Here is a 26,272-nt window from a genome sequence, read left to right as displayed (position 1 = left end):
CTTCAATCCGGTCCATAGAGACACATCGCCCTTCAGCCCTGGGGAAGGCACACGGCATCCGTGCCGCAAACTGTTCTCTGAGCATTAAAACATATGCAGTGTGCTTCACAGACAACACGGAAATGACATGCCCCAGAATATGGAATCCAAAACCTCAGAGACAAAATAAAAACTCATAAAGATGTAAGAGCACTTTAAAACGGTCATGATCTTGAGGATAAAGAAACCATTTTCTCAACGAAGGTACTGAGCACATTTAATACAAATGAAATGAGAGTAAAGACAGGTGCACTACTACCCATCCCCCAAATCGAAGTGATTAGGAAGGTGAGATGTGTGTCAGTGAAGGCAGGGCGCCAGGAGCGCAAGTGATCTCCTGTCACCAAGAGATCTGGACGGAACTGACATCTCCTCACGTTCATTTCACTTACAGGACAGGAGACGGCAGCCCTGGGAATCAACCGTGCTGGCACGTGCAGCAGCGGTGCGGGGCTCCGCCCCCGGGCAGGGTGTGGACCTGGGGGCGACGCAGGGCGACAGGCTGCCTTCCCCGGGAACGACTCATTACTCAAATAAAGTAATGTAAGAGCTCTGTGTCACCCACAAAGCCAGAGTAACAAGCACGAACAACAGAGGTCCCCACCGCGCAGAGGCAGACCGCGGCACCGCCCTGTGGGGAGCAGGACGGCAGGGCGGGGAAAGCACGCCCGTTCAGTTGCACTCGTCATCTGCCAGGACGAAGGCGCACCCCGTCCAGGACTTTCGGGCGGGCGGCTGGGCGGCTGGGGCCTCCCTCAACTCTCGAAAGCAAACACTTAAATGCTACTGTCTTGCGGCTCCTTTCCTTTCCCCAAGGGCGTTACCTGTGATGCTTCATTCGGGCCCGATGTTCAGATCAGCGTGTCTGCTCATCCCGGTAGGAACCCAGCCACAATTATTTGTTTGTCCTCCCAGCACACGCGGCGTTGAAGAGCGGCTGTGAAACGCGGTGGACGACGCACGGCTGACGCCCTTCTGCGCAGCCGCCAGCGTCCCAGCGAATCAGGAGACAGGAGGGGAGGTGCCCGCTCCAGCCCCGTGCGCACCCACAGCTCCTTTATTTTAAACCCTAAATCGATAGTTTCAACAGATGCAGATTCCACGTGACAGGAGAGCGAGTCAGGAAGACTTGAGCTTTTACATTCTTTAGATGTCGACTTTTGCCGACCCGGTTATTAAAAAGTTATGTGTAACTTTAAGATGAAAGGCATTAGCAGCCTCTTAGAAGAGGATAATCCCAATCTTCTGGAGATTTAATGAGATGTAAGTCACTGGAGCTTCTGACTGGGTCTGCTGTTAATTGAATCAAAGTCAATGACAATCTGGCTGCACTTTGGTGTGAATTTCCTAAAGGTAAGAAACAAAACATATAAAGATATTATCTAGTGAGTAGTTAGAGCCATTTGTTTACTTTGGCTTAACCTACATTTTCTGCGGGGAGGAAAAAAATTTCCCGGTATTCGCTTGATATTTTGTCTCTACAGGAGCCAATTACTGTGCACCATACCGAGAGAAACACGGACCGGAAAAGACTAAGACAAAAAAAGATGCATGGGGCGGCTTGGTTTCTGTGTTCGTCAGCTAGCTCAGTTCATGAATTATCGGGAAGTCAGAGGATTTCTAACAAGTTAGCTGCATGACATGACATCCAATGACTAGTTTCCCCACCAGATTTATCTTATTGTCTAGGAAATTTTTGCAGCCAACTTGGAACTGCTCTAAAGCAAAAAAAGAGTAAATTTTCTTTTGCTCTCAATACAAAACAACCAGCTCTAGTGGAGTCATTTTTAAAATCATGTTCTATAAATGCAGAAGTAAAATAAACCCATGACATTTTTTACTCATTAATATACCTTCTCAAGCAGGTGAAAAGAACATACATGAGGACTAAACATTCTTTAAAAAAAAATCAGTATACAGTAAATATCTAATTAGTATTATGTAAATAATTTGTGTCTCAGAAGGCACAATAGTGCAAGAGATTCATTACATATAACCTATATCCCTAATGAGTAATCCAAAAGGTTAGGTATGTTACCAATTACAAGGACCCCAACTGCTGACACAAATACTATAAAGGAACTTCTTCAAAAGTTTTCAGTCTAAAAGAAGTTTCTACCAGAAACCAACGGTGGTTGAACTGACTTGCAAGTAACACATACCTCCCAATCTGTGCCTACCAAAGGTAAGCATATATATCTCAGTGACTTAAAATCTCAATTTAAACTATGACTGTAAAAAGAATTCCCAGTGTTCCAACCTGGCAGGTTATTTTCACCTTAAATATTTTATGCCAGAGTTGTTACATCTGCAAAATTTAAAAAGATTTAATGTTAATAGTATAAAACTTGTGAATTTTAAAATTTCTCACTACCAGAATAATTAGTTCAAGCCCTGGAAAGCTACTAAAAGCAAAGTGTAACCATTACACAGATTGTCTTCTGTTACTTCTGTCACTGCCCGTAAAAATCTACCCTTAGAATAATCTTTAGAGCCTCAGCCCATCATATTTAAAAAGATGCTTCCTATATCCAGACAAGACTCTAATCCAAAAAAGATACATGCACCCCTATATTCATAGCAGCACTATTCACTATAGCCAAGACATGGAAACAACCTGAATGTCCATCGAGAGATGAATGGATAAGAAAGATGTGTGTGTGTGTACACACACACACACAGGAATACTACTCAACCATAAAAAAGAATGAAATAACGCCATTTGCAGCAACATGGATGCAACAAGAGATTATCACACTAAGTGAAGTCAGAAAGAGAGAGACAAATACCATAGGATATCACTTATATGTGGAACCAGCATATGATACAAATGAACCTGTCTAGGAAACAGAAACAGATTCGTGGACATAGAGAACAGACTTGTGGTCGCCAAGGGGGAGGGGGGTGGGGGAGGGACGGAGTGTGAGGTTGAGGTCAGCAGATGTGAGCTTTTATATACAGGATGCATAAACAACAAGGTCCTACTGGAGAGCACAGGGAACTATATTCAGTACCGTGTGATAAACCATAATGGAAAAGAATGTATACATATATATAACTGAATCACTTTGCCGTACGGCAGAAATTAGCACAACATTGTAAATCAACTATACTTCAATTAAGAAATAAATTTTTTAAATAAATAAAATAAATAAAAAGATGCTTCCAAGTGTGGAGGTCAGGCATCCCAAGTAGAAATTAAACATCAGACAAGGTCAAGTGTGTTTTCTCCATCAGGCCTTCCAGTACCTTCTCCTCCATGTGCCTCCCACTCACCTGAAGGAAACCCCGGCCATTTTAAACATGAGCCTCGCGGCTGTTGTCTCTTTGCTGTCGTGGTATTTATCAGACATGAAAATAACTTCTTTTATCCCTTAAAAGGCAACAATGAAAGAAACCTCATTATGTGCGCATAGAGATACAACAGGCACGCAGACAGAAGCCTTGGTGGAGTCTGATTAATCACCTTTCCTGAGGGTGTGAGCACACAACGTCCAGTGACTGAAATATGTATCTGCTGCTCTCAAATACAGCAGCACATGGATTCTATTTAATCTGCCCTCCGGTCTTTATGGATTTTTTTTAATAAATGCAAAGTGAAAACATGTCAAATAGTCAAGGCTTGATCCGATTAACAAATTTTCTTTACTGCAGGCAATCAAATATTCTTTATTCACAAGGCAACGACTCCTAACTCAAGAGGCTAACGGGGGTGGTGGAGAACACTGGCAAAATCAGAGATGAGGACCACCGCGCTGCCAGGAATGGCTCTGCAGACCAATTCAAGCCAGCTCGACAGAGGGCAGATCTGTTTCCTACCCCTGTCTCACCAGGCAGTTCTAACTTGAGGGCCAAGAATCTGGAGGGCACTTGACCATCACCCTGCTCCTCCACGAGTCTCAGAAGGGACCACAGGAGGCTGCTCTTCCCATGCACCTGCCGCCGCCGCCGTGCTAAGGATGGCGAGGAAAGCTCGCGAAGGGTCATGCACCCCCAGGGAGGGAGCCCATGAGACTCCTCAGCTGAGATCCTTGACCCTGATTCCACCAGACCGCTTCTGCTCAGAGATCAGGGCTCGGGATGAACAGCCCCGTTAAAGCACACAGCTGGCTAACGTGATAAGTCTGTAAATCTCAAGCCGAGAGCTTCATGGAGATAAAGTGTAGCTGAATCTTAGATGTGACAGTTTGAAAAAGGTGAAATATTCAGAACACAATGGTGCAGATTTATGGTAACCGTAAATGTAAGAAAAACTTCAAGTTGTACCATTTGTCTTATGACATTTATATGCAAAGAGATGTTTAGGTCCTCATATATCTACCATATATTAGATACAAATTAAAATTTCATATAGAAACTCCCAGTTGACCTTGTTTCTGACAGAAGTTCATTTATCTCCCTCCCCCCTAATCTATGCAAAATATGTCAGAGAATAGTAAACTGACAGTAATTATATGCAATGCCGGTGTTGTTTTTTGGCAGCTTGCAGTTTAGGAAGTTGCAAACTAAATTAAAAACATGCTAAGAAGCACAGAGGATGCAATTAGTCTTAGAATACCTGGCACCATTCAAAGACAAAACACAGGAAATATCTTGCAAAGCTGATAGTGCAGTTAATTTAGATCTAAACAATAGCGATTTAAGATCAAACACATCTGCAGTGAGCAGGCAGCAATGCAAATGTGACAAATGGGAACGGCCGGGGTCCTACCTGCCTGGATGATGAGCTTAGCACATTCATTACACGGGAACAAGGCGACATACATGGTACAGCCTTTCACGTCTGCTGAGTTTTTGTTCATAATGGCATTCAGCTCGGCGTGGCACACTGTGGGTTTGAAGGAGAAAGAAAGGAAAAAAACTTAGATTGCAAAAGCTCATGAAGAACTCGCTGAGTGCTGAGGCATTCCGTTGGCCCCTATGAAGTAACACAGATAATAGACTCTATTTTTTTTTTTTGCGGTACGCGGGCCTCTCACTGTCGTGGCCTCTCCCGTTGCGGAGCACAGGCTCCGGACGCGCAGGCTCAGCGGCCATGGCTCACGGGCCCAGCCGCTCCGCGGCATGTGGGATCTTCCCGGACCGGGGCACGAACCCGTGTCCCCTGCATCGGCAGGGGGACTCCCAACCACTGCGCCACCAGGGAAGCCCTAGACTCAATTTTTAAAAAACTAATTAGAGACGGAAAGTACTGAGAAATGCGGGCCATGTGGTCTGTTAGCACCTACAGCAGCCAGGAGGGGCCAAGGTCAACTGTCCTCACCCACCCCAAGCAGAGCAATAGCTCACCGCTCCACAAGACCCACAGGGTGGGGACGGAACCACCAGCACAAAACGGCTCACTTGTGGGCTGATAACGCACACGCAGGGATATTCGCCAGGGCCACGAAGAGGGCAAAGAGCAATTTTAAGAGCAAGAGAATCAGGAAGTGAAGCTGAGCATTTCTGTCCCCAGGGATCTGCTGCACCTCATGGTCCTCAGCCCACACACACCAAAGAAAAATGCCACCGGATAACCAGTAGTTTGTCTTCCCTACAAAAAACATCCGTCCACTTAATGACCGTGGAAAGTCAAGTTCTTGCCAGACTGGTCAGTGATCCCCAAATGGTGATCCAAGGTCATCCCCAGCCTTGCCTGGATTCAAGGTTGGGGAGGCTCCCTCCTCTCCTGTCCCGCACCTGCTGACGCCCACCCATCTTCCCAGGCTGCTAGGCTAGGTGTTCCCACCACCTAATCCACAGGGTGCTCCTTTGAGGGAGCTCGTAGTATTCACTTCTCAGATCTACTCCAGAATCCCCCACCAGCTTTGTGAGGCTGCTGTATTGACTTCTAATATCATTACTTACGTTTCTGGGTGCGTTCTCTAAAACTCTTCTCCTTGTGGTGGTGACTCGCAGACTTGTCTGCCTGGTGGAAGCCCCCAAGGAGGAAACCGCCATGTCCGTGTCCCCCACCTGGAGACTGTGATGGTCTGGGCTGTGGCCTAGGCTTTGGAATTTTTCAGAGATTCTCCCTCATGACTCTAAGCTGCAGACACGTTTAGAAAACACTGCCGTGTAGAACCCTCTCATATCTGCAGGGGACCTAACACACTCTAGGCACACGAGTGCTAGATAAATGTTTACTGAATGAATTACCATCTGGCCCTGGTCCAAATCATACAAAACTTCTAATTATAAACATGGGGGCCTTCGAAGGTCTCCCCCTCTCTCTCCAACTTATCAACCTCCTACCCTGAGCACCTTCTTCCAGGAGCACTGAAGTTGTAAAACAAAGAATCTTGCCCACCATCCAGTTCTACAGAATCAAGTCATCAGCCACGGCAGCCGCTGACCTACCGTGCGCCCTGAAAGGAATTCAGGACTAAGAACAGGAGGACGCACTCTGTGCTTTGGGAAAACAGGCACAACAGGCCCTTAGTTAGATAGGAAAACTTAGGTATCAATTCCAAGAAAGTATTTTTATGAACCCAGATTCTTGCATCTTCCCATACTTAGGAAAGCACTAAATCCATTAACTGAGATATCTCTTCCCTGTGACTAGTTATACTCTATGCTGATCGCACAAACCCCTTAGCCGAAATCATATATATGTGGACCTCCCTTGCTACCTCTTCAGAGCTGTTTCTCAGAGGTCTCTGAGAGGCTGTCTCCTGGCTCTGGTCCTCAGTAAGACCCTGAATAAAACTCAACTCCCGGCTCTTACGTTCTGCGTTTTTCTTTTAGTCGACCAGGCCTAAAAAGAAGAGTGGCCTAAACTCATGGCTCTTGTATACTTTAGCTCGGATGTACTCACTCAGTCAATGAACTTTTACTGGGGGCCTACTCTGGCTCAGATAGGACACAGACCCTGGTCCACCGTCCTCCCCAGAACTTCCCCCGTCTTCAGGGGACGTTGTAAGTGTCCTTGTGAGTCCTGCAGCAGCTCTGCTATCCTGCAGGCAGAAAGCTGAGCTGGGGCCTTCTCAGGAGACGCTGGCGAGTGCTCACCTTAGCCTATGAACACCTCGATTTAGTTGTGTGTAGAAATGAACAGTCCCTGGCATTGTTAAGAAAATCTAAAGGGAAAAAAAAAGCCGTGCTTAATCAGATCACAGCCCATCAGAGAACAATCCTCGCTGGCTGCAGAGGGACCCGAGCCTGGCTCCTTGAGACCTGGTCCTGTAAACCCCGAGGGGTGGGGGGACCCTCAGGGCTGTCAGGGCACTGGCCTCGGAGGGGCCCCCTGGCCCCATTTCCTTCCCCAGTGACCGAGATGTTCCCAAGCTGGGATCAACACTGCTCAGTGTTGAAAACAATTAGAGGTACTTGTTTCTTTGATTTCCCCCTTGAGGACAGAGCCCAGGCTTCTAGGTTCTTTGTAACTCCCTCAGAGCCTAGTGCTGTGCCATGAACATATGGGTCTTAAATAGTTACTGAATGAATAAAGGAGGAAATTCAGATTCCAATTCTTGATGGCAACGCTGGGAAATACAGAAAGTCCTTAAATTCAAATATCAAAAATATGCTTTCCCACCTAATAACTATGTTTTGATGGTGCTGGTATTAATATTCAGAACTACAGTTTCTGAATCTGTTAGGAAACTCTATATCGGCCTCTTATGAATCCTAAAAATTGTCACATTGACTACAACTATCTTCCTCTAATTCATCCGAGGCAGTTTGGGGCAAAACATAACATTATGTCTGGATTCATTAACGAAAATGAAACAGATTCTCTCGTGCAGCATCCGACACCCCTGTGTAAAGGGTGGTTTATAGAAATAATACGCTGGACTATAAACAGACTTCCTTTCTCTTAACCACAAAGTCACAAGACGGAAAATACAAAGCTTCTTGTTAGAGAAACAAGAGGTCTACCGGGCACTTAGAGCAGCTGAGGGCCAGGCGCACGTGAGGCTCTGCAGAGGAACAGGTCACAGTCCACAATCCCACACGTTCAAAGCCAGACAATGACAAGAGCGAAACTCAGGCGTCCCATCCACACCTCGCCGCTCTCGTTCACCACTGCACACCCCGAACTCAGGCGTGGCGAACACCCGCCCCAGCCACCTGGCACCTGCTTCCCGAGCCTGCACCTGAGGGTCGAGGGGGGAGCCCCCGGCCCAGGAAGCCCCTGACACTCAGCCGGGCCCCTCCCACCTCGTGGCCCCCTGCGCTGTGGGTCCAGATCCTCAAGTCTGAAAGGCTGCGTGTTTGTGGCCTGGCTGGCCTCTCGGCACCACGGCCTCCAGTCTCTGCGGCCCTGACCCTCGCTTCCCCTCCAAGACCGCCCTGTGTTTCTCTCTGGGGCTGATCCGCCCAGGCGGCACCAGGCAGACAGGCCTCGGGCCCCAGACTGTCCTCTGGGCAGACCAACGTGACTGGCGACTGTCCATTCGGCTTGTTTAACGTGGGCCAGTCAGGGTGGAGGCTGGGGATTCATTCACCTGGCCTGGCATCTCCACCGGTCACTTAACAGGTAACCGCCCGGAGGAGGCCGCGCCAGGCCACAAGGAGCACCCAGCAGCAGGGCTTGCCTGCGACGGGCTTGCTCCAGGGCCCTGGCTGGCCTGACCACAAGGCCGAGCGTCCTTCCCTGTATTCGCGTCCTCTCAGGCAAGTCTGGAAAAACAGCTTTGCGACGAGAGTCAGCCCGGGGTTCAAGGCCCGGTCTTGCCACTTAAAAGTTGTGCTCTTTGGTTTGCAGGAGTAACAGTGGCTCCAACTAACTAAACAAAAGCAGTTTTTACAATCCCAAGGGAATCCGGTTTTTAGCTTTTTCCCCATGTGTCCAGTTTCCTTCCTTCATCCTCTAGAACAGCTGACCTTCTTCAAGACAGGCTGTCGCAACAAAACATGAGGCTTCTCTCCTGGTGTTGCCAAGGGCCAGGCCCCGCTCTCGGCAGCCCCTCACCAGGCATCTCCTATGATGCGGGCTCCCGCTGGCCCCATTTTTCTTCTCCTTTACACACATACACTTAGTCCCCATTCTGAAGAGGCTGCCTTTTCAGCACTTTGGGTCTCTTTTCTTCTTCCTTTCGAGATGAAACTGTCTTATCTACAACGGCTACTCTGTTTTTAAAATAATCACCTCTTGGCATTATGACGCATATAGAACCTCTAGTTTTCTGTAAAACAAGGCTTTCTCAACTGTAGGTCGTGAGATCAGTTTAGTGAGTTATGAACAGCATTTTTTCCTCCTTTTTAAGGAAACAGGTGGAAAGAGAAGGGGTGAGATCAGAATGCATCCCACGTGGCAAGGTTAAGGAGGTTCCTGAAAACTGTTTCAGGTGTAAACTATGTTTGCTGTGTCGCCATGTAAAAAGCTTGAGAAATAACAGTCTGTGGAAACCTGTTGGGCTCTGTGATGTGCTACTACACGCATACAACCAACTACTAAAAAAACAAAAACAAAAAACTAAGCCCTAATTTATAGCCTCTGCCGGTCTCTGTGGTGGAAATACTCTCGCAGGGCTAATTCCAAGCCCCCAGCGTGTGGCGCATAGCTGGGGAGAGACGTGATGTGTCGGGGATCTGCTCTGTGAGCCAACAGGAGGCCGTCCCCACACCCCGCCGGGCGGCCTCGTAGTTACCTAAACCCAGTCCTTTTCTGGCTGCAATCTCTGGCTTCCCTGCTCTGCTGGCCCTTGATGCGTGACCACCCCACATCACCTGCTCTAACCCTCTCAGCATCACCAGACCACTTCTCTGTGGGTCCCTGTCCTGCTCTCACATTTCTGGGCATTTCCCAAGGTTCAACCCTGCTCTTTTGTTTTCCTCCCATAGTCCTGGACTTTAAGGATTCATCCATCCGTAGATTCTCAGAGAACAGATCTACTTGTAAAACCCTGAAATCTACATTTCTAACCCAAATTTTCCCCACCTTCTCTGCAGGCCTCTTCTTTGGGTGGGCTGAGTCTTCTCTGCAACTTTTCTCACTATGATAGAAACACTCCGTAGATATCTGATGGCACTAAATTAAAGAATACATTTATCTTCTTTGAGTTGCTGGCGTCTTTATGATGTGGCTTCGGAAGAGCTGCAGCAAGAACTACAAACAGGCCTGAGAACAAAAACCAACCACGGAGGATGGCTCTGCTACTGACCTCGAGATAAGCCCAGTTTCTACATTCATAGCAGGAATCAGGACCAAGTATTCCAAAGATACACAGTGTCTAGAAAGTATTCAAAAGACAGCTAAATTGTTACATACACACAGGAAGACAAATTTTCCATTAACCTAGAATTACTCGTCTATGGCTGAGCAATAAGCAAAAGAAATCTCCAAATACTGCATGTCTATCTGTTAAGCACAAAGGGTGACACAAGAACTTTCAACAATTCTCCACGTTGTTTAAAAGGAAAAGAATCAAATACTGAAAATATCACATTAATGCGTATGAAGTTCTTGACTGATAGAAGGAGAACCTCTGTTTCAGGTAACTATAAGACAATTCACATGCTTTGGTCTTTTTTTTTTTTTTCTTTTATATTACTAACTGTCAGAATTCAGAACTGCATTAACCTTGGCCCACTGAGAAGAGACTGCATAATTAGAAAACTGTATTTTTCAAATTCCCTCTTACTAGGGCTTGATTAATCCTTACTGTCTCATGTAGGCGTTTCTCTAGAAGTTTGACAAATTAACAGGATATATTCCATCCTTGGTTAGATTTAAGAGATTCAACATTTTATAGATTTAACTTTCATCTCGTTTCATGTAAGACTAATACAACATTTATTTCAGACAGTAGCATTGTTAAGGTTACTTAAATAGGTTTAAAAAAAAAAAGAAAAGAAACCTCAGAATAAGGCTATACAATTGCTAACTGCTGCACAAATAATTTAATAGTGTGATTCTACCCCAAACTGATCGTCATGTGGCTACCAGGACATGATGGGAGATACTGGGGCCTGATAAAATTTGGGGTCAGGAAAACTATGTTTCTATTCCAGGTAGAGAAAGCCTCCAGCTTGTTTATAATTCCTCATTTTTAGTAGCACAGGATTTTTACTTGAAGAAAATGACTTCCTGGGGCCTAAGGGTTATTCCACCAAGGCTGACCTGGAAAGTGGGGCAGCCTGGTGACGCAGCTGGGTTAGGGGCAGGAGAAGGGTCCAGACACGGAGCACCTGTGGAACTCAGCCTGCCCTGCCCTGCCTTCTGCCAGCGCTCTCCAGGCTGGTCTGTACAAGCGTCCTCGGCGTCCCTGGGGAGCGCCCCCGTGCCCTTGACTGATGGCTGTGATGGTTCTCGGGGCCGGGCGGCCACCCGCCTTCTGAGCACGGACACTTCAGCTTGCTGCCAAGAGGGAGGGTCCAGACTCGAGAGCCAAGAAGGGTGCGCCCAGGGCCGTGAACAGGTGGGACGCTCCAGCCTGCAATTAATAACTGGCACAAAACGGGGTACCCGAGTTCAAGGTTGACCCGTGCATTTAAAAAAAATAACGCAACGTTAATTTTTACAAGATACTCCACTTCTGTTCTGATGACAGAGCTCTTGGTCATTACTTCTTGAAATCAGGGTCCAAGTGTTTTGACTTCTGGCGTCATACAGGGATCAGAGTGGCTGAACCGGACCCGTCTCTCTCGGAGCACGGGTTCCCCCCTGCTCTGGGTGCCCCTCAGGTGCCCGATGGAGGCTGCCACTGAGGGGTGGGACGTGCACCCACTCCTCTAACAGATCCATTTAGGGAAGCGCTTCCCTGCTTCAGGAGTTGGGACGGAATTTCAACTACTTATTTCTTAATTATTGAAAGATGTCCTGACAGGGCCTCATCTATCACCACCAGCCTGCAAAGGACCCATCCTTCAAGTCAAGAGCTAAACAAGAGAGTAGCCTCCAGATGTAACCTTCCCCAACCTCCCACCCCCAGCACCCCACAAAGGTCACAAAGTGTTCACTGTCACGCTACCCCCAATCCAAAGCAAACACTGCCAGAATCTGGCCCCAAACAACGTCACCCCTCTGCCTCACCTGCGCTCCAGGAAGTTTCCATATTGGTAGGGCAGTGACTGGACTCGCTATCGAGTTTTCCAAGGATCTGAGGCTATGGTGGGTAGGGGAGAGGGAGAACCGGCTCAGGAGGGGACAACTACATTACTTCTCCGAGACAAGCCCAGCGGCATGGGCCTGGTGGACCGCGCCCCCCCCCGCGCTTCTCAGCCCCTGCCCCAGAGCCCCCGTCATGGTCCTCCTCTCTGACAGCTGCTAATGCTCCAAAGCCTACTTCCCTGCCACGGCTTCTCACATAGACCTCTGCCCGTCCCCGTCCCCCCTTACTCCTGCCGGAGGAGCATCCCTTGGCACCGGGCTGCAGCAGGCAGGGAAAGTGGTTTCCAACTGTAGACGCCTCCCAGAAGCGTGTCGTTCTAAGTCTTGGTTGCAGGCAGAGCGCCTACAGGCCTGGGCGCTGGCACTGCAGGAGCTGGCGGGTCCCCCCTGCAGAGCCCATGCCCCGCCAGGCAGGAGACGCCCAAGCACGGACAAACCAGAGCCAGGGCTGCAGGCACCACAGATGAAAGGCCACGGAAGGTGGGAAGTGTGGCAAAAACCCAGGAAACGAGGGCTTAAATGCACCGTTTGTAGACAGAGGGGACCTGAACCGCAGGCAATATTGTTCCTGCAGAAAAATGTATCTGGATTACAGATGGCTTTCAGAACCAAGGGGGCTAAAACCTGGCATCTGCCTACACCGGGGCACCAGGGTTCAAGCCCAGCCTCACTCAACGACGAACAGGAACATGAGTACCTTCCCTTCCTAACTCGCAAGGTTACAATGCCGAGCACGGGAGGAAAACGCTTTGTGAACTACAGAGAATTCTGCCGGTGAAGCCACTGTTACCAAGTCAGAACTGCACGTGTTTTCTGAGAACAGCGGCGTCCAATCCAGCTGGGTCTTGCTATGATGAAGACCTGTAGGAGCCAGGAGCAGGGTCCTCCTAAGCAGAGGCGACAGGTGACGGCACTTGGGCCTCACCTGGCCACACCCCAAACAGCGGGAACCCCTCTGCTAAGAACTGGACACGACTGCCCCGCCAGCCCCGCCCCCTGCACAGTTAGTGGCTTTTCTGTTCAGAAGATAAAGCAATTGTGCGCCCCTAGCTTCTGGCATTGAGGGGCGCATATTTCCAGTGGAGAGGCGTCTATTATTACAGTCTAAGGTTGTACGTGAAGATAAAAACAAGGAGTAGTGATAATGCAGAGGATCCCAGCCCTGCCCCTGGAAAACGTCTGGAGTCTGTTCTGTTACCACCCTGTGCCCAGAGAGGAGGTCTCTGCTGGAGGAAAATGACAGCAGAGGGGAATTCCGGCCAGATCTGGGATCTGAAGCGGATGAGCTCCCTCAAAAGGCAGTCGGCGTGGACACATATACGCTACGCAATGTGAGACAGAGAGCCAGTGGGAAGCAGCGCACAGCACAGGGAGCTCAGCTCGGTGCTCTGTGACCACCTGGAGGGGTGGGATAGGGAGGGTGGGAGGGAGACGCAAGAGGGAGGAGACATGGGGACATATGTATATGTATAGCTGATTCACTTTGTTATAAAGCAGAAACTAACAGACCATTGTAAAGCAATTACACTCCAATAAAGGTGTTAAAAAACTAAACTAAAATAAAAATAATGTAAAAAAAAAAAAAAAAAAAAAAAGGCAGTCAAATCCTCCAGGCTCTGCGTGAAGCCTCAGGCTCAGCTGCCCGTGGCCCAGGCCACTCCCGGAACAAGGCTTGGGCTGGTCCAGAGACGTGCCAGAGCCCCGCCTCCTCCTGCATCACCCCAGTCATCTCCTCAGACTCTGCCCCTGCTCCCAACTGCTAGTTCTGTGAATGACCGTCTGCATCCGGTGATGCCTCAGCCTCCTGGCCTATGAACCTGAAAGAAAAAGACCTACTTCACTCTGTATGACAGCCTCTAGGTCCATCCACCTCACTACAAATAGTTCAATTTCGTTTCTTCTTATGGCTGAGTAATATTCCACTGTATGTATGTGCCGCATCTTTTTTATCCATCCATCTGTCGATGGACACTTAGGTTGCTTCCATGTCCTGGCTATTGTACATAGTGATGCAGTGAACATTGTGGTACGTGAATCTTTTTGAATGATGGTTTTCTCAGGGTATATGCCCAGTAGTGGGATTGCTGGGGCGTATGGTAGTTCTATACTCCAATAAAGATGTTAAAAAATTAAATTAAATTTAAATTTAAAAAAATAAAAATTGTGATCTTTCACACGCACACACAAAGACCTGCCTCTGAGACCCGCCACCAAGACTAAAATCTGTGATGAGCACAGCACAGAAGATGGACTTGGTAAATGTCGGTGCCCCCTGACCTCTCCTCCCAGGCTGCTCGGCTGGGCAGACAGGAGGACAGGCGTTTTTCCTCCCTCCCTCCCCTGCCCTGGTCCCCATCCCCTGCCCCCTTCTCCTCACCGCCTCTTGCTAAGGCTGCTGGCAGCAACTCAGGGCACCCAGGGGATCCACTTAGCCCCAGTGGTAGTGCTTAGGGCTAAAGAGACTTCTGGCTGTGGTGTTTCCATTATTGGCAATAAAGCCCCCAGAACTCTAATTACTTTGCTTCCCTGTGTGCTAAGGACACACAATCAGGTCAGAAGGAGGAGTGGAGACAGTGCACCTCATCGAGGGGTGAGCTGAGCCCACCTCCCTGCCCACTGTCCACGCGCGATACATACATTGTTTGACGTCTAATATGTACTGAGGAAGCACAGACAGAAGCAGAACAGTCACCACTGCTGGACAGCGTCGTGACGGAAAGAGCCACTGTCAAGCTTCAAAGCTTCCCTCTCGGGTTAACAGCTTTTCAAGGTGAACCGGGACTGACCAATGGGCACTGGAACAGCAGTCAGGACCTGTATTCTAACTGATCCCAGCTCTGCAAGGCACACCTCGGGTGACACGCTGATCCCCATCTGGCACGGAGAAGACGGGGCTTACCGGATCTAACTCAGGACTCCCAGGAGAGACCACACTTGCGACCCTGCCCTACATTTCCCAGGCGGCCCCGGCTCCCTGCCCCACACAGCCACCTCTCGTCCCCCTCCCTCCCCTTTCAGCTCGTGACCGCCCTCATCCTCCATGAACTGCTGCAGTGGGTCACGTCTCCGCCTGTGACTCCACGAACGGAAGGTCGCAGGTCGGCTGTCACCCGCCCGTCTGCCCTCGCCTGGTGTCCTCCCCTCACTGCTGATCCGTGAGCTTGGGGGCCGTCCCTCTCACATCCTCATCCATCTCCCTCTCCTGGACCATCCTCAGCTGCAAGCAAATGCGTGCTGTAACGACAGACAAACACACCCGGACCCTCCCGTCGGACAGAGAGCGGACACCTCTGCCTTGGCCCCTCCGTTCTGGCCGCCGTCTGCCGTTCTGCTCTCTTCCCAGACATCTCAAAACCGGATCCGCATCCGCCCTGCCCATTTCCTCACCTTCCGCTCTTCCTTCAGCGGCTCCAGTTTGCCTTCCAGCCCGCCCGCCCCACGGAGCTGCCCTCTGCACTGCCAGCAGGACTTCCGCGGTGCTAAACCCCACAGGCGTCTTCCCACCTTCCGGACCTCTCGGCAGCCTGTGGCGTGGCCGGCCGCTCCCTCCTTCTGGAAGCGCTGCCCTGTGTGCTTCCCGATGCCACAGCCCTTCTCCGCGGGCCCTTCCGCTCCCCCAGCCGCTGCCTGTGGTTCTCAGGGATCCGGCCAGGGCCCGGCCTCTGCACCGTCTCCCTGCATCTCCTCGCCTACACCCGCGATGCCACCCAGTGCTGACACGCCACGCTGACCCGGCTGTGCGCTCGCACCCCCTCCCTGGGAGCTCTTACACACACCTCCAACCTCAGGGGCCCAGATCTCCCCGCTCCTCCCCTCCCCCAAACCTAGGCGCGCGACCAGAACCGTTTGCAAGGAGCGGCTCTCCCTCCCCAGCCCCGCGTCACCAGCCCTCGTGACGCTGCCTCCGGAGCACCCCTCTCCCCACTCCTCCCCACTGCCCTCTCGCGCGGCCTCCTGCAACTGCCCCTGACCAATCCACTTCCCACACCCCCCAAACTCCTGACCCCGCGGGCCCCCAGCCTCGCCCGCAGCCTCACCCGCTAAGCTTGGGCCAGACGGTCTCCTCGGTGCACGGGGATCTAGAGCCTTCGTCCTCCAGCGCGTTCACCCAAGCATCTCTCTCTCTGTGAACGCTCTTCTCATCCCCAAACACCCACTACGCCATCTCTACCTGACGGGGGCCCATCAAACCCTTCAGATCTCTGTGTAACAGTCACTTCCTCAGAAAGAAACGTTCAATAACATCTGTTTATCCCATTCATGTCTACCTGCCCCACCAGCAGTCTGCAAGCTCCTTGAACACGGAGAACATGTACATTACTTACTGCTGTAGAGCGCCTGGCACAGAATACATAAAATGGATGCCCTGTAAGTATCTGCTGCGTAAATGAACTACAAGTGAACATACTCGGAAAAATGTCATGTATTATAAAATATAGTTACAGTTTTTAAAAAGGAAGCAAGACGCCTCAAGGACTCACTAACAGACCACTCAAACTGATATGAGAAGATGACTCATTTGTATTTATTTCAATTTCTAACTCAAGTTAGAAGTTACAACTCAGTCGCAGAAGGAAAAAGGACAGGAGGAATTCTGCTTCCCTTTTCCACCTAAACTCAAAATTAATGGCATTTTGAACAAAGTCTTTTAATTGTAGAATTTAAAAATTCATGCTCACTTATCATATTCAATATTTTAAATTTACTATGGCATCTACCACTTGAAAGTACAGAGATGAAATTTACACCTCCACGCACTGGCTACGGCCTGCGCGTCAGACGGCATGAGCAGAGAGAAGACGGGCACATTCCAACCACCTTGCTTTCACCAATATTCTCCATTTATCAAGGGATTTCCTGAAGCCAGGCCAGTATCCATGTTTCAATAAACATCACCACATGGACTGATTCACAAAAGGATTTCTCAAGTCCTTTCTTTCTATTTGGTCTTAGAATAACCTCCTGTCTCCAAAGAGTGCTAAGTGTCTCTCCTCTCTTCATATATATTTTCTTGTATTTACGCACGGGGTCTTTTTCTTCATTGCTGTCCTCCAACCTTTTTTCATCCATGTTTGTGGGGTAACCTACACTCTGTGTACCATCTCCATCGATTTATATTCGTCTCAGAACTGGAGCAGATTTGAATCACTAGAAGCGGGGGGGGGGAACAAAGCCTGTTTCTCTCTATTAATTTGTCCACACGCACAGACGCATAGTCCCTCTGTGTCGCTGCCATCAACAGCTGTTTACTGCAGCTTTCACCCCAGGATGCTTCCCCAACACCCTTAAAACCCCTTAAGCAGAGAAGCAGTGCCCTAATCAAATAAAATCAAAGCTATATTGTTTAATTTTTCCTGAGAACTCTAGAACTGGAGGAGTCCCCAGTGATCATTTATTTCAAAAAGATATTGGGAAGTGAATGTCAAGTCATGTATCTGACAACCCCACAATCCCTGGGTTCATGTATATACACCACCCCTGGAGCCCCGGCTCTGGACAGTCAGTCTAGGATTCTCTCACTTGAACCTGATAATTGTCATTTTAAGCACTGTGGAGCTTTTCTTAGCCAACATGCATATTAAAGGTTTGTATAGTACCACGCAAATATGAAACAAAAATCCTAAGAAGTAAAAGTAAAAAACAATATAAATAGTTGTAAAAATCTCTGGGAACCAGATTTTATTGCCTATTTCTGGGAGCAAACTATATACATATATATATTCTACTTTAATACCAGTATTAACATAGCTTTTGAAAGATAGAGTCTTGATGAAAAAAACTCAAAGCAAAACCTTAATAATTCAGGCCAATTTCAGAAAAGATCAATCAAACCCCACATAACTGACAGAAGAGACCAACAGAATAAAGACTCCAAGGTTCAAGGAGTGTCAGGTGCTCCCTGGAACCACGATGATGGCAACCCTGAGTTTCTAAGCAAAGGCTTATCAACATAGAGAATTAAAGAAGTTATATTTATCATTCAGATAATTAATGAGCTCACATACTTAATACAACCTAAAATAGGTTGAGTGTGGCCCTGAAATTTTGTTGACACTACTAATCTCTCAACAAACCTTTTATTTAGAGAGATTGTACAAAGACAAACTTCAGCCCCCTTCCTGGTCATCAATTTGGAAGTCACTAACCTTGAATGATTTTTAAGTTTTACTATAAACGTCCATGAAGTAAACTGACTTTTTATAGACAAAGACCATTATGTGTATTTTCATGGGTAGGTCTGATCCTATAGATAAGCATTTGAGCTTTTCCTACATCTGCTCTTCAGCACAGGTAGTTACAATACATTGTTACTATACATCCCTTGTAGACATTCATGGTGAAACAGTAATCTCTAGCTCTTAGAAAATAATTAGCCCTGAATTTATAGATTAAAATGTATAGAGAAAAATCAAATAAATGAACAAAATCATGATTTATTCTTTTCTGAAGGCTGTTTATAAACACTTATACCTGAAAGTGAAATACACTTATGTTAAGCTGGTTAAATTTCAGGGGGAGCCTCATTCATAAGCCGTTGTGTTTCCCTGTTTGTCTAAAACACCACACGGTGGGGCTTCCCTGGTGGCGCAGTGGTTGAGAGTCCGCCTGCCGATGCAGGGGACACGGGTTCGTGCCCCGGTCTGGGAGGATCCCACGTGCCGCAGAGCGGCTGGGCCCACGGGCCATGGCTGCTGGGTCTGCGCGTCCGGAGCCTGTGCCCCGCAACGGGAGAGGCCACAACAGTGAGAGGCCCGCATACCGCAAAAAAAAATAAAAATAAAAAAATAAAAATAAAACACCACACGGTGAAATACGAGTTTGCCCCTCTTTTCATAAAAACAATATACTTTATTTTTTTACTGTAAACTTGCTCCAAGGTTTTCCATTGATTACACCAGTTATTTTGTACAAAAGTCCCTAATTAGGCCCACTGTCAGGCCACAGGTACTGGACGGCGAGGCAGGGAGGGATGTTGGGTCGCCACCAGTGAAATTAGAATTCTGCAGGAAAAGAAACAGCAAGTCATCAAATCCATGGATCTGCCTAACAAAACCAGAGGGCATTCAATTCCAACGGCCGAGGGAACAAATTTGATCTTAATTACTAAGAAGCTCTTACAAGTTGAGAGGAAGTTGCAGCTTAAGAAGGATCAGCCTCCTAACTTCTTGATAAATTAGTTTCTCAAGACTAACCTTTTGGATGCCAAAGAAATATATCACATGCATGGCAGTCAGGAAAATGTCAGTGTTCAAAGGGGTAAGGTAAATGGCTAAGTAATCACTAAAATGACATCTATGCATGCTTAACAATATGCTAAATCTGAAAAATAAAGATTGCATTTAAATATAAAATTTAAAGAAGCACTGCCGCACGCTGCCAAAACTGTTTCAAGCTGCCACGCTGAACTCTTGCCTTAATTAATTTCCAGCATTTTCCTTCCCAGCATTATACTTTTTTGGGGGGGGGACCACGCTGCGCAGCATGTGGGATCTCTCAGTCCCCCGACCAGGGATCGAACCCGCGTCCCCTGCAGTGGAAGCGCAGATTCTTAACCAGTGAGAGTTTTCCTGCATAAATATGAACCGACTCTGGAAAAAGTCTCATGTCTCCATGTCTGCCCGATGCATCAGAGTGCAGGGCTACCCCCCATCTTGGGACATCGAGACTATGGTCCCTTCCACGAGTGCGATGCAACAGCCAAAGCAATCCTGGCTTCTTGATTGATTGGGATGGAAGAGGAGGCCAAGCAAAGAGGCTGCTTCCCCACAAATCCCTTCCCCAACAGGAACCAGCGTGGCAGGAAAATGCATGCACGTTTGATGGGCGTGGGCGCTCTGTTAAAAACGTGAAGTTTAACAATGGCTCCCAAGGAAGCAAGAAGTTGGTTCTACGCCAGCACTGTGGTCTGTAAACCATGTCATCAAAATTGGTTATGAAAACCCGAGGAAAGAGTGATCTCTGAATTACCACAAGTATTTCGCCTCCATTTTATAAAATTGGTATTTTGATTAAATGTGCTTCACTCTGATGAATCCCACAAAGAGAAAGGAACGGAAAGTGTCAGCTGAGTACTTCATTCTGGGGATAGCAACCGCCCCTCATAAAAATTAAAGTCTTCCAAAGTTCTTTTTCATGGTAAATTAGATATATCTGCTCCTTTCCAGTTTTTTTTTCATTGTCATTCATATGAAAAGGTGTCACTATAATAACGCTGACTTCTTCCTGACACTCACTGCTACTGACATCATACTATCTTTTGGATTTCTCAGGAAAAAGATGAGATAAAAGGCAGTTTCCTTGGCAGGGGGAATTTTCATTTTCCATATTAATACCACATTATAATCAAATCGTTTCAATGAAGTTTTGATCCTAAGCCTGGAAGAACAAAAACACCCTTTAAAAATGCCTCTCTAGAGACACAGCCCAGAAAAAACACCATCTTCCTGCTCTGTTCCATGTATTCTGTGTTTACCTCCCCTTCCACAGAGTGTCAATCAAGACTAATGGCTTCCAAACTTACACAGTTAATAAGGAGAATTAAGCTATATATGTTAACCAGTAAACTTAAACTTACACAATTCCCAAGCTCCCCTTGGGAGAAATGTGAAGGGAAGGCAGACACAAACGGCTTCCTGCTTCGTCCTAGGTGCAGGCCGCCACCTGAGCTCTCGACCTCTGGGGGGCCATTTCATCGAAACCTGTTTGCTCAAGTGCATAGCGAGAAGCAAATGGGTGGCCCACTGTGCTGCCATCTACCCCCTTCAGAAAAGCCGAATTCCCGCGCCCCCCCGCCCCCCGCCAAGGAAGCACAGAGCACTGGCCTCGGCGTTAGAAGATGTCACCCTGCCTGTGTGGCATTGTATTAGTTACTTAACGTTTCTGGGCCTTCAGGTTCCCATCCATGAATGAAGCGGGTAGCTTAGACCCCGTGGGCACAAACCCCAAGGTACCACTGAGGTTCTGCCAGGGCCACAGGGACAGTCCACAGACTGGCAAACATACGTCTAGCACTTACATACACTTTTTTCCAAACATCAGTAGAGTTCAGATTAATGCCAAGTGTTACTGATATCAAATAGCTTTTTGTCATCATAGATCTTCTTACCCAAAACATACTAACAAAAGGTATGATCTCACTTTTGTGTGGAATCTAAAAAACAAAAACAAGCTCACAGATACACAGACCAGATGGGTGGTTGCCAGGGGGGGGGGGGGGGTGGGAAAAATGGGCAGAGGGGTCAAAGGTTCAAACTCCCAGTTATAAAATGAAGAAGTCCAACAACAACACAGTCCTGCACGCCTGAAAGGCGCTAAGAGAGGAAGTAGGTCTTGCAAATCTTCATCATAAGAAAAAAACTTCGTAAACATATCAAATATTGATACATATGAATCATCATGTCCTATACCTGTAACTAATGTAACTTTGTATGTCAATTATACCTCAGTTTTTTAAAAAAGATACTAGTAGTTTAACTAGCATTATATAGGGGTCTTGGAAGGGTTTTTTTGACATTAAAAGAGGGTCCCCATATACTCAGAAGAATTAGGAAGCCAGTGGTCTGGAATCTAGATAACCTCTAAAGCTCCTCTACAGGAATGGACCCAGAGTCATCCCTGAGACAGCAGCCCAGCCACCGTTAATGTCAGTGAGGAAAGAAAGGGTTACGCCCACCCAAGTCCAGACATTATCACTTATTTTTTTTAATTAATTTTCTTTAAGTCTTAAAACAGAAAAAAAGAATTTGCATTTTAGTCAATTAGCACCAAACATTTCTATTACACCAAGGCTACCTAAATATTTACTTCTCTGTGACCCAAAATCCCTTCAAAAGATGAGACCGAGTGGATAGTTTACAGCCAGTCATAGTTATTCAGACTTAAAGCCCATCTTTACATGTATTATGACGGTAGTGATACTAAATGCCTTTTAAAAACCATTTAATACGTTCTCCGACTTTTACGGTACATCAAATTATAAGCTTACTCTCGTGAAAGAAAACTGTCTACATTCTAACACGGCTACATGTAAAATGAATAATTGATAAGTAAGGGGCAAAGAGCTTTGAAAACCTAGACATATCACATGGATAGTAAAAAATAATGCACACAGACAACCAGTGCCCTGAAACTCAGCAACCATTCAATAGAAAACAATCAGTGGAGCTGGACAAATGCCTATGTGGGTTTGTTTGTTTGTTTGTTTTTGTTTTTTGTTTTTTGTTTGTTGTGGCCTCTCCCATTGCGGAGCACAGGCTCCGGACGCGCAGGCTCAGCGGCCATGGCTCACGGGCCCAGCCGCTCCGCGGCATGTGGGATCTTCCCAGACCGGGGCACGAACCCGTGTCCCCTGCATCGGCAGGTGGACTCTCAACCACTGCGCCACCAGGGAAGCCCTGTTTGTTTGTTTTAATTCCTTCTGGAAAGGAGCTCTGAAAGGTACTCTCCAACTTGGACAAAAGGCAAGTGTCTCAGAACAAACACAATTAGCTACTGGAGAGGTTCTGGACGTGGGAAGTCGGGGGATGGTAAACGTGCTGCAAAGCCTTGGGCTTCTAGGTCACTGCCAGAAATGTGCCTGGGGCTCATGGTGATTGAAGGAGGCACAGGTCCCACGGGAGAGCCACCCGGTAACCAGTGAGGACCCCTCAACGCTGTGCAGACCACCGGCATCGTTTTGCAACCAGCCTCAGTGTCACAGACTGACACCTCCCAGGAATTCCTCTACAGGGAAGCTCAGCACCAGGACCCACAGCCCACTGTCCTGACTCAGTGAATATGGGCTGGGGTCCTTACACACTTCACTGTGGACCTTGAATTCATCAACCCTTTCATCTTTATATGGGACCTTGAACTGTCCTGTGAAAAATCACCTTTGCGTGAGCCTACAAATAACGAATCATTTCCCTTCTTTCTCATCATTGAAGGCATACAGAATCAAAAGCAGGATGACCACATGTTTCTAAAATACGCTGGCACATCTTTCCCGCGCTCCACTCAGCTATAAAGCTGAGGCTGAGAAGGCAGTTTTACCCTCTTTTCCCCGGGATCCAACTCTTTCTCCTCTGACAAGGGGGCGAGTTAAATGGACTAACCCGACGATGAAATCCCCTTAATCACTGAACTGTTTTATTCCCTGAGAACCTGAGTGCTTTGTAGCTCTCCCCAGTCTCATTCCTCAATTCCTTCTCCACCTCCAGGCACGTTTTTTTCTTTTTCTTTCAAAAACGAAGCAGTTGCCCTGAAGCAGCTTAGAAAGAAATTTATGGGGCTTATTTAACATGATTAAGGTCCAGGAACATTAGTAAAAATATATAAATTAGGCTACACATAGACTTGGAGCTCTTCGTGAGAAAACTCCAGAGGAAAACCTAGCAGGGAAGAGCCAATGAAACAGAAAGGGCTCACAGGACACTTGACCCTTATTTCCTGAAGGCACAGCTTTCCCATTCGGATGGCCCGCATCTACGTTACTTCCAACAGAGGCAGTCTGTTCATTTCCAGACATAAATTCAGGTCCAAACGTTAAGAAAATTCTGCAACCAGCATATGCAGCCCGATGCACCTCTTTACAGCATTAGTTGCATATTCTCCAGGGAGTTAAAGGAAAAGTGAGGCTTGGCTGGTCACTCCCAGATGATCTCTGATAATCTCTGAAGTGAGTCCCCCTGGGGCTCAGATAGCCAACAGATTATAACAAGCATCCTCCCCTAATTTAAGAAGAAAACCAGAGTCGGCCAGGCCAAAGGTCTCGCATTCCACGCATCTGGCTCACGGTCTAGCCAGCGCCCACTCTGGGCTTGCGGCGCCCGGGGGAACAGGAGCAGGCGACTGCATCATCCCTCTCCTGGTGTCCAGCTCACAGCTTGTGTCCTGCTTCCCAGAGATGAGCCTGAGCCAGATTTACTCAGTAGATGGAAATGCACGCTGCTTCTCATCAGAGCAAAGCCCTGGCCAGTACTTGGTTAGCTAGCCCCGCTCCCAAGTAGCCAAGAAACAAATGGCAGGGCCACCGTGCCCATTTCACAGCCACCTCCCCCGGGGGCTGTGGCACTCTGCAGAGAAGCCCGCCACCAGTGAAACACGCGAGGCCCATGACAGAGCCCTGGCCCCAGGGCCAGGCTGTGTGACCACTACCACGCCTCCACTTCTTGGCTCTCTTTGGCACTTAAGGGAAATTGGGGTACTTCAATAGGATTTTTTTTCTTTCCAGCTGTCGGTAACAACTGAAAAGGAAGATGATGCTTTCTGACCATCTACCGTTATTTAAGCACTCACCGAGGCTATGACACAAGCAGAATGGAACACACAACATGCCCTACCGTAAGGGTATTTGGTATCCAGTATACTCTCCGCTGTCCTCCTCCAAGGCAAGAGGTCATCACTGCATCCATTTGGCATTCCATTGTACCCAATGCCCACAATCTTGTTTTCTGCATTCACGATGCAGGCTCCGACCTACAGGAAAACATGCCCAAAGGTTTGGTGACTTCGGGTGGCTGGTCTGCCACTGGAGAGGCAGTAAGTGAGACCAGAGGCCTACAGAGCTCCAAGATGGGCACGCAGCTTCTGGAGGGGCCAAGAGCGCTGTCTCCTTGGGGTACGAGAGGCAGTGAACAATGGCATGTGACAATTTACTCTCTCACAGGAAGAGGTGAGCAGGCAGGAACGCAGCATGGAAGACAGCAGATTTACTCTGCTTTTTGTAAGTTGGCAGGTGTCCACTGAGCCTCTTCCTCTTGTAATTTGCTCACCTGTAGGTACCTCCATGTCTGTGAGTGTCCAAACATTCTCTTTAAAACTCACTTACCGGGATTCCCTGGTGGCGCACTGGTTGAGAGTCCGCCTGCCGATGCAGGGGACACGGGTTTGTGCCCCGGGGCGGGAAGATCCCACGTGCCGCGGAGCGGCTGGGCCCGTGAGCCATGGCCGCTGAGCCTGCGCGTCCGGAGCCTGTGCTCCGCAGCGGGAGAGGCCACAGCGGTGAGAGGCCCGCGTACCGAAAAAAAAAAAAAAAAAAAAACTCACTTACCTGGGAATTTGGATCTTTGCTCCTCTGTGCCGATAAGAAGGCCACTGCCATGAAATACTCAGGCCATTCCAAATAGTCATCACGTTTTTTACAGGGAAATTCACTCATGCTGGGTCTAGAAGAAAAACACAACAAAACAGCAGTGGACAAACACATTTTGTTCAAACTGCTTTCCAGTTCAACCCAAGCACATTTCAACTTTGGATCTCCAAACTCAGACAATTTCAATTTACATTTATCAATCAGAAATCACAGCGCATGAACCCCAGACGGTCTCTGGTCTTCAGAAAAAAAAAAAATTAAGAAATTAAGTTACTATTTCAGAAGTTTGGATTCAGCTTGTATGGCTGCGCATTCCCAGATATTACATCTATTTGCTGCTTTCTCATAGGATTTTTTTGCCAGTTACTACACATGCCTGCCCTGCAGATCATTGTCATCCTTTACCTCTCTCCCTTATCAAATGGAGCCAGCAAAAGAGGGGAAGGGAAAAGAGAACACTTATTGATCATCTAATATATTTCAGACACTGTTGAAGGTTGTACACATCATCTCACTGAAGCCTCGTTCTGAGCTAAAGGTGACTAACACCCCTCTTAGAGAGAGGCTCAGAGAATATAGGTAACTCTCCCTAAACCACACCGGATTATTCTCCATGCCAGCTGGATTCCATTTGGAGCTGTCCCAACTGTGGTATTCATGTGTGCCTTCCCTTTCGCTTAGTTTCCCCAGGTGGGACAGACGTTATCCCCTCTGAGTACTGAACCAAAAGAGGAGAAACGATGAAGACTGCCAAGTGCCGTGAGTAAGGCAAGATTTCGGTAACACTGCGCTCTACTCACGGGCAGGCACAAGCGTCTCTCCAACAGGGAGGGAGCCCTGAAGGGACCTAAAGCTTCCAGTAAGGGGGTGGGGGGATCCTTTCAAGGGAGATGAACCAAGGGCAAGGAAGGAGGGCAACGCAGAAAGCCGGTGGCTCTCAGGGAGAAGTCTGACTTTAATGTCAAGGGCTGAAGGAAGGGGAGGCTTTCCCAACAGCTGGGCTTCGGGACCCAGCTGTGAAGCTGACGCGACAGTGCAGCACGTCGGTGCCTGCTGGGAACCTGGTTACCCACTAGGTACGCTTTCCCGATCCTAAGGGTCCTGTAAACCCTCTTAACGCAAAG

At 48.0% G+C, this 26,272-nt stretch overlaps 1 protein-coding gene across 1 annotated transcript; it reads right to left on the bottom strand.

The window, feature by feature from the left end:
* Positions 1 to 239: 239 nt before the first annotated feature.
* DCTD (dCMP deaminase) lies at positions 240 to 25,277 on the bottom strand. Its single transcript, XM_079726728.1, has 5 exons — positions 25,107 to 25,277; positions 24,397 to 24,532; positions 4,751 to 4,867; positions 3,316 to 3,412; positions 240 to 1,386 (listed from the first exon to the last, which is right to left on the bottom strand). Exons 1-5 carry the CDS (start codon positions 25,260 to 25,262, stop codon positions 1,308 to 1,310), a joined length of 585 nt encoding a protein of 194 aa, XP_079582854.1. The 5' UTR covers positions 25,263 to 25,277; the 3' UTR covers positions 240 to 1,307.
* Positions 25,278 to 26,272: the final 995 nt, after the last annotated feature.

The sequence above is a fragment of the Hyperoodon ampullatus genome, assembly GCF_949752795.1.
Source record: "Hyperoodon ampullatus genome assembly, chromosome: 20".
Classification (NCBI taxonomy): domain Eukaryota; kingdom Metazoa; phylum Chordata; class Mammalia; order Artiodactyla; family Ziphiidae; genus Hyperoodon; species Hyperoodon ampullatus.
The sequence above is the reverse complement of the archived record's forward strand: the minus strand, read 5'-3'. Positions and strand labels throughout refer to the sequence as shown.

Bases quoted from the DNA above. Each gene is read 5' to 3' on its own strand.
- DCTD (XM_079726728.1), bottom strand. From the start codon at position 25,262: ATGTGTTTGTCCACTGCTGTTTTGTTGTGTTTTTCTTCTAGACCCAGC. The intron at 24,533-25,106 runs GTAAGTGAGTTT...GTTTTCCTGTAG, and splicing joins GCAAAGATCCAAATTCCCAG to GTCGGAGCCTGCATCGTGAA. The intron at 3,413-4,750 runs GTAGGACCCCGG...TTGCCTTTTAAG, and splicing joins TAAGCTCATCATCCAGGCAG to GGATAAAAGAAGTTATTTTC.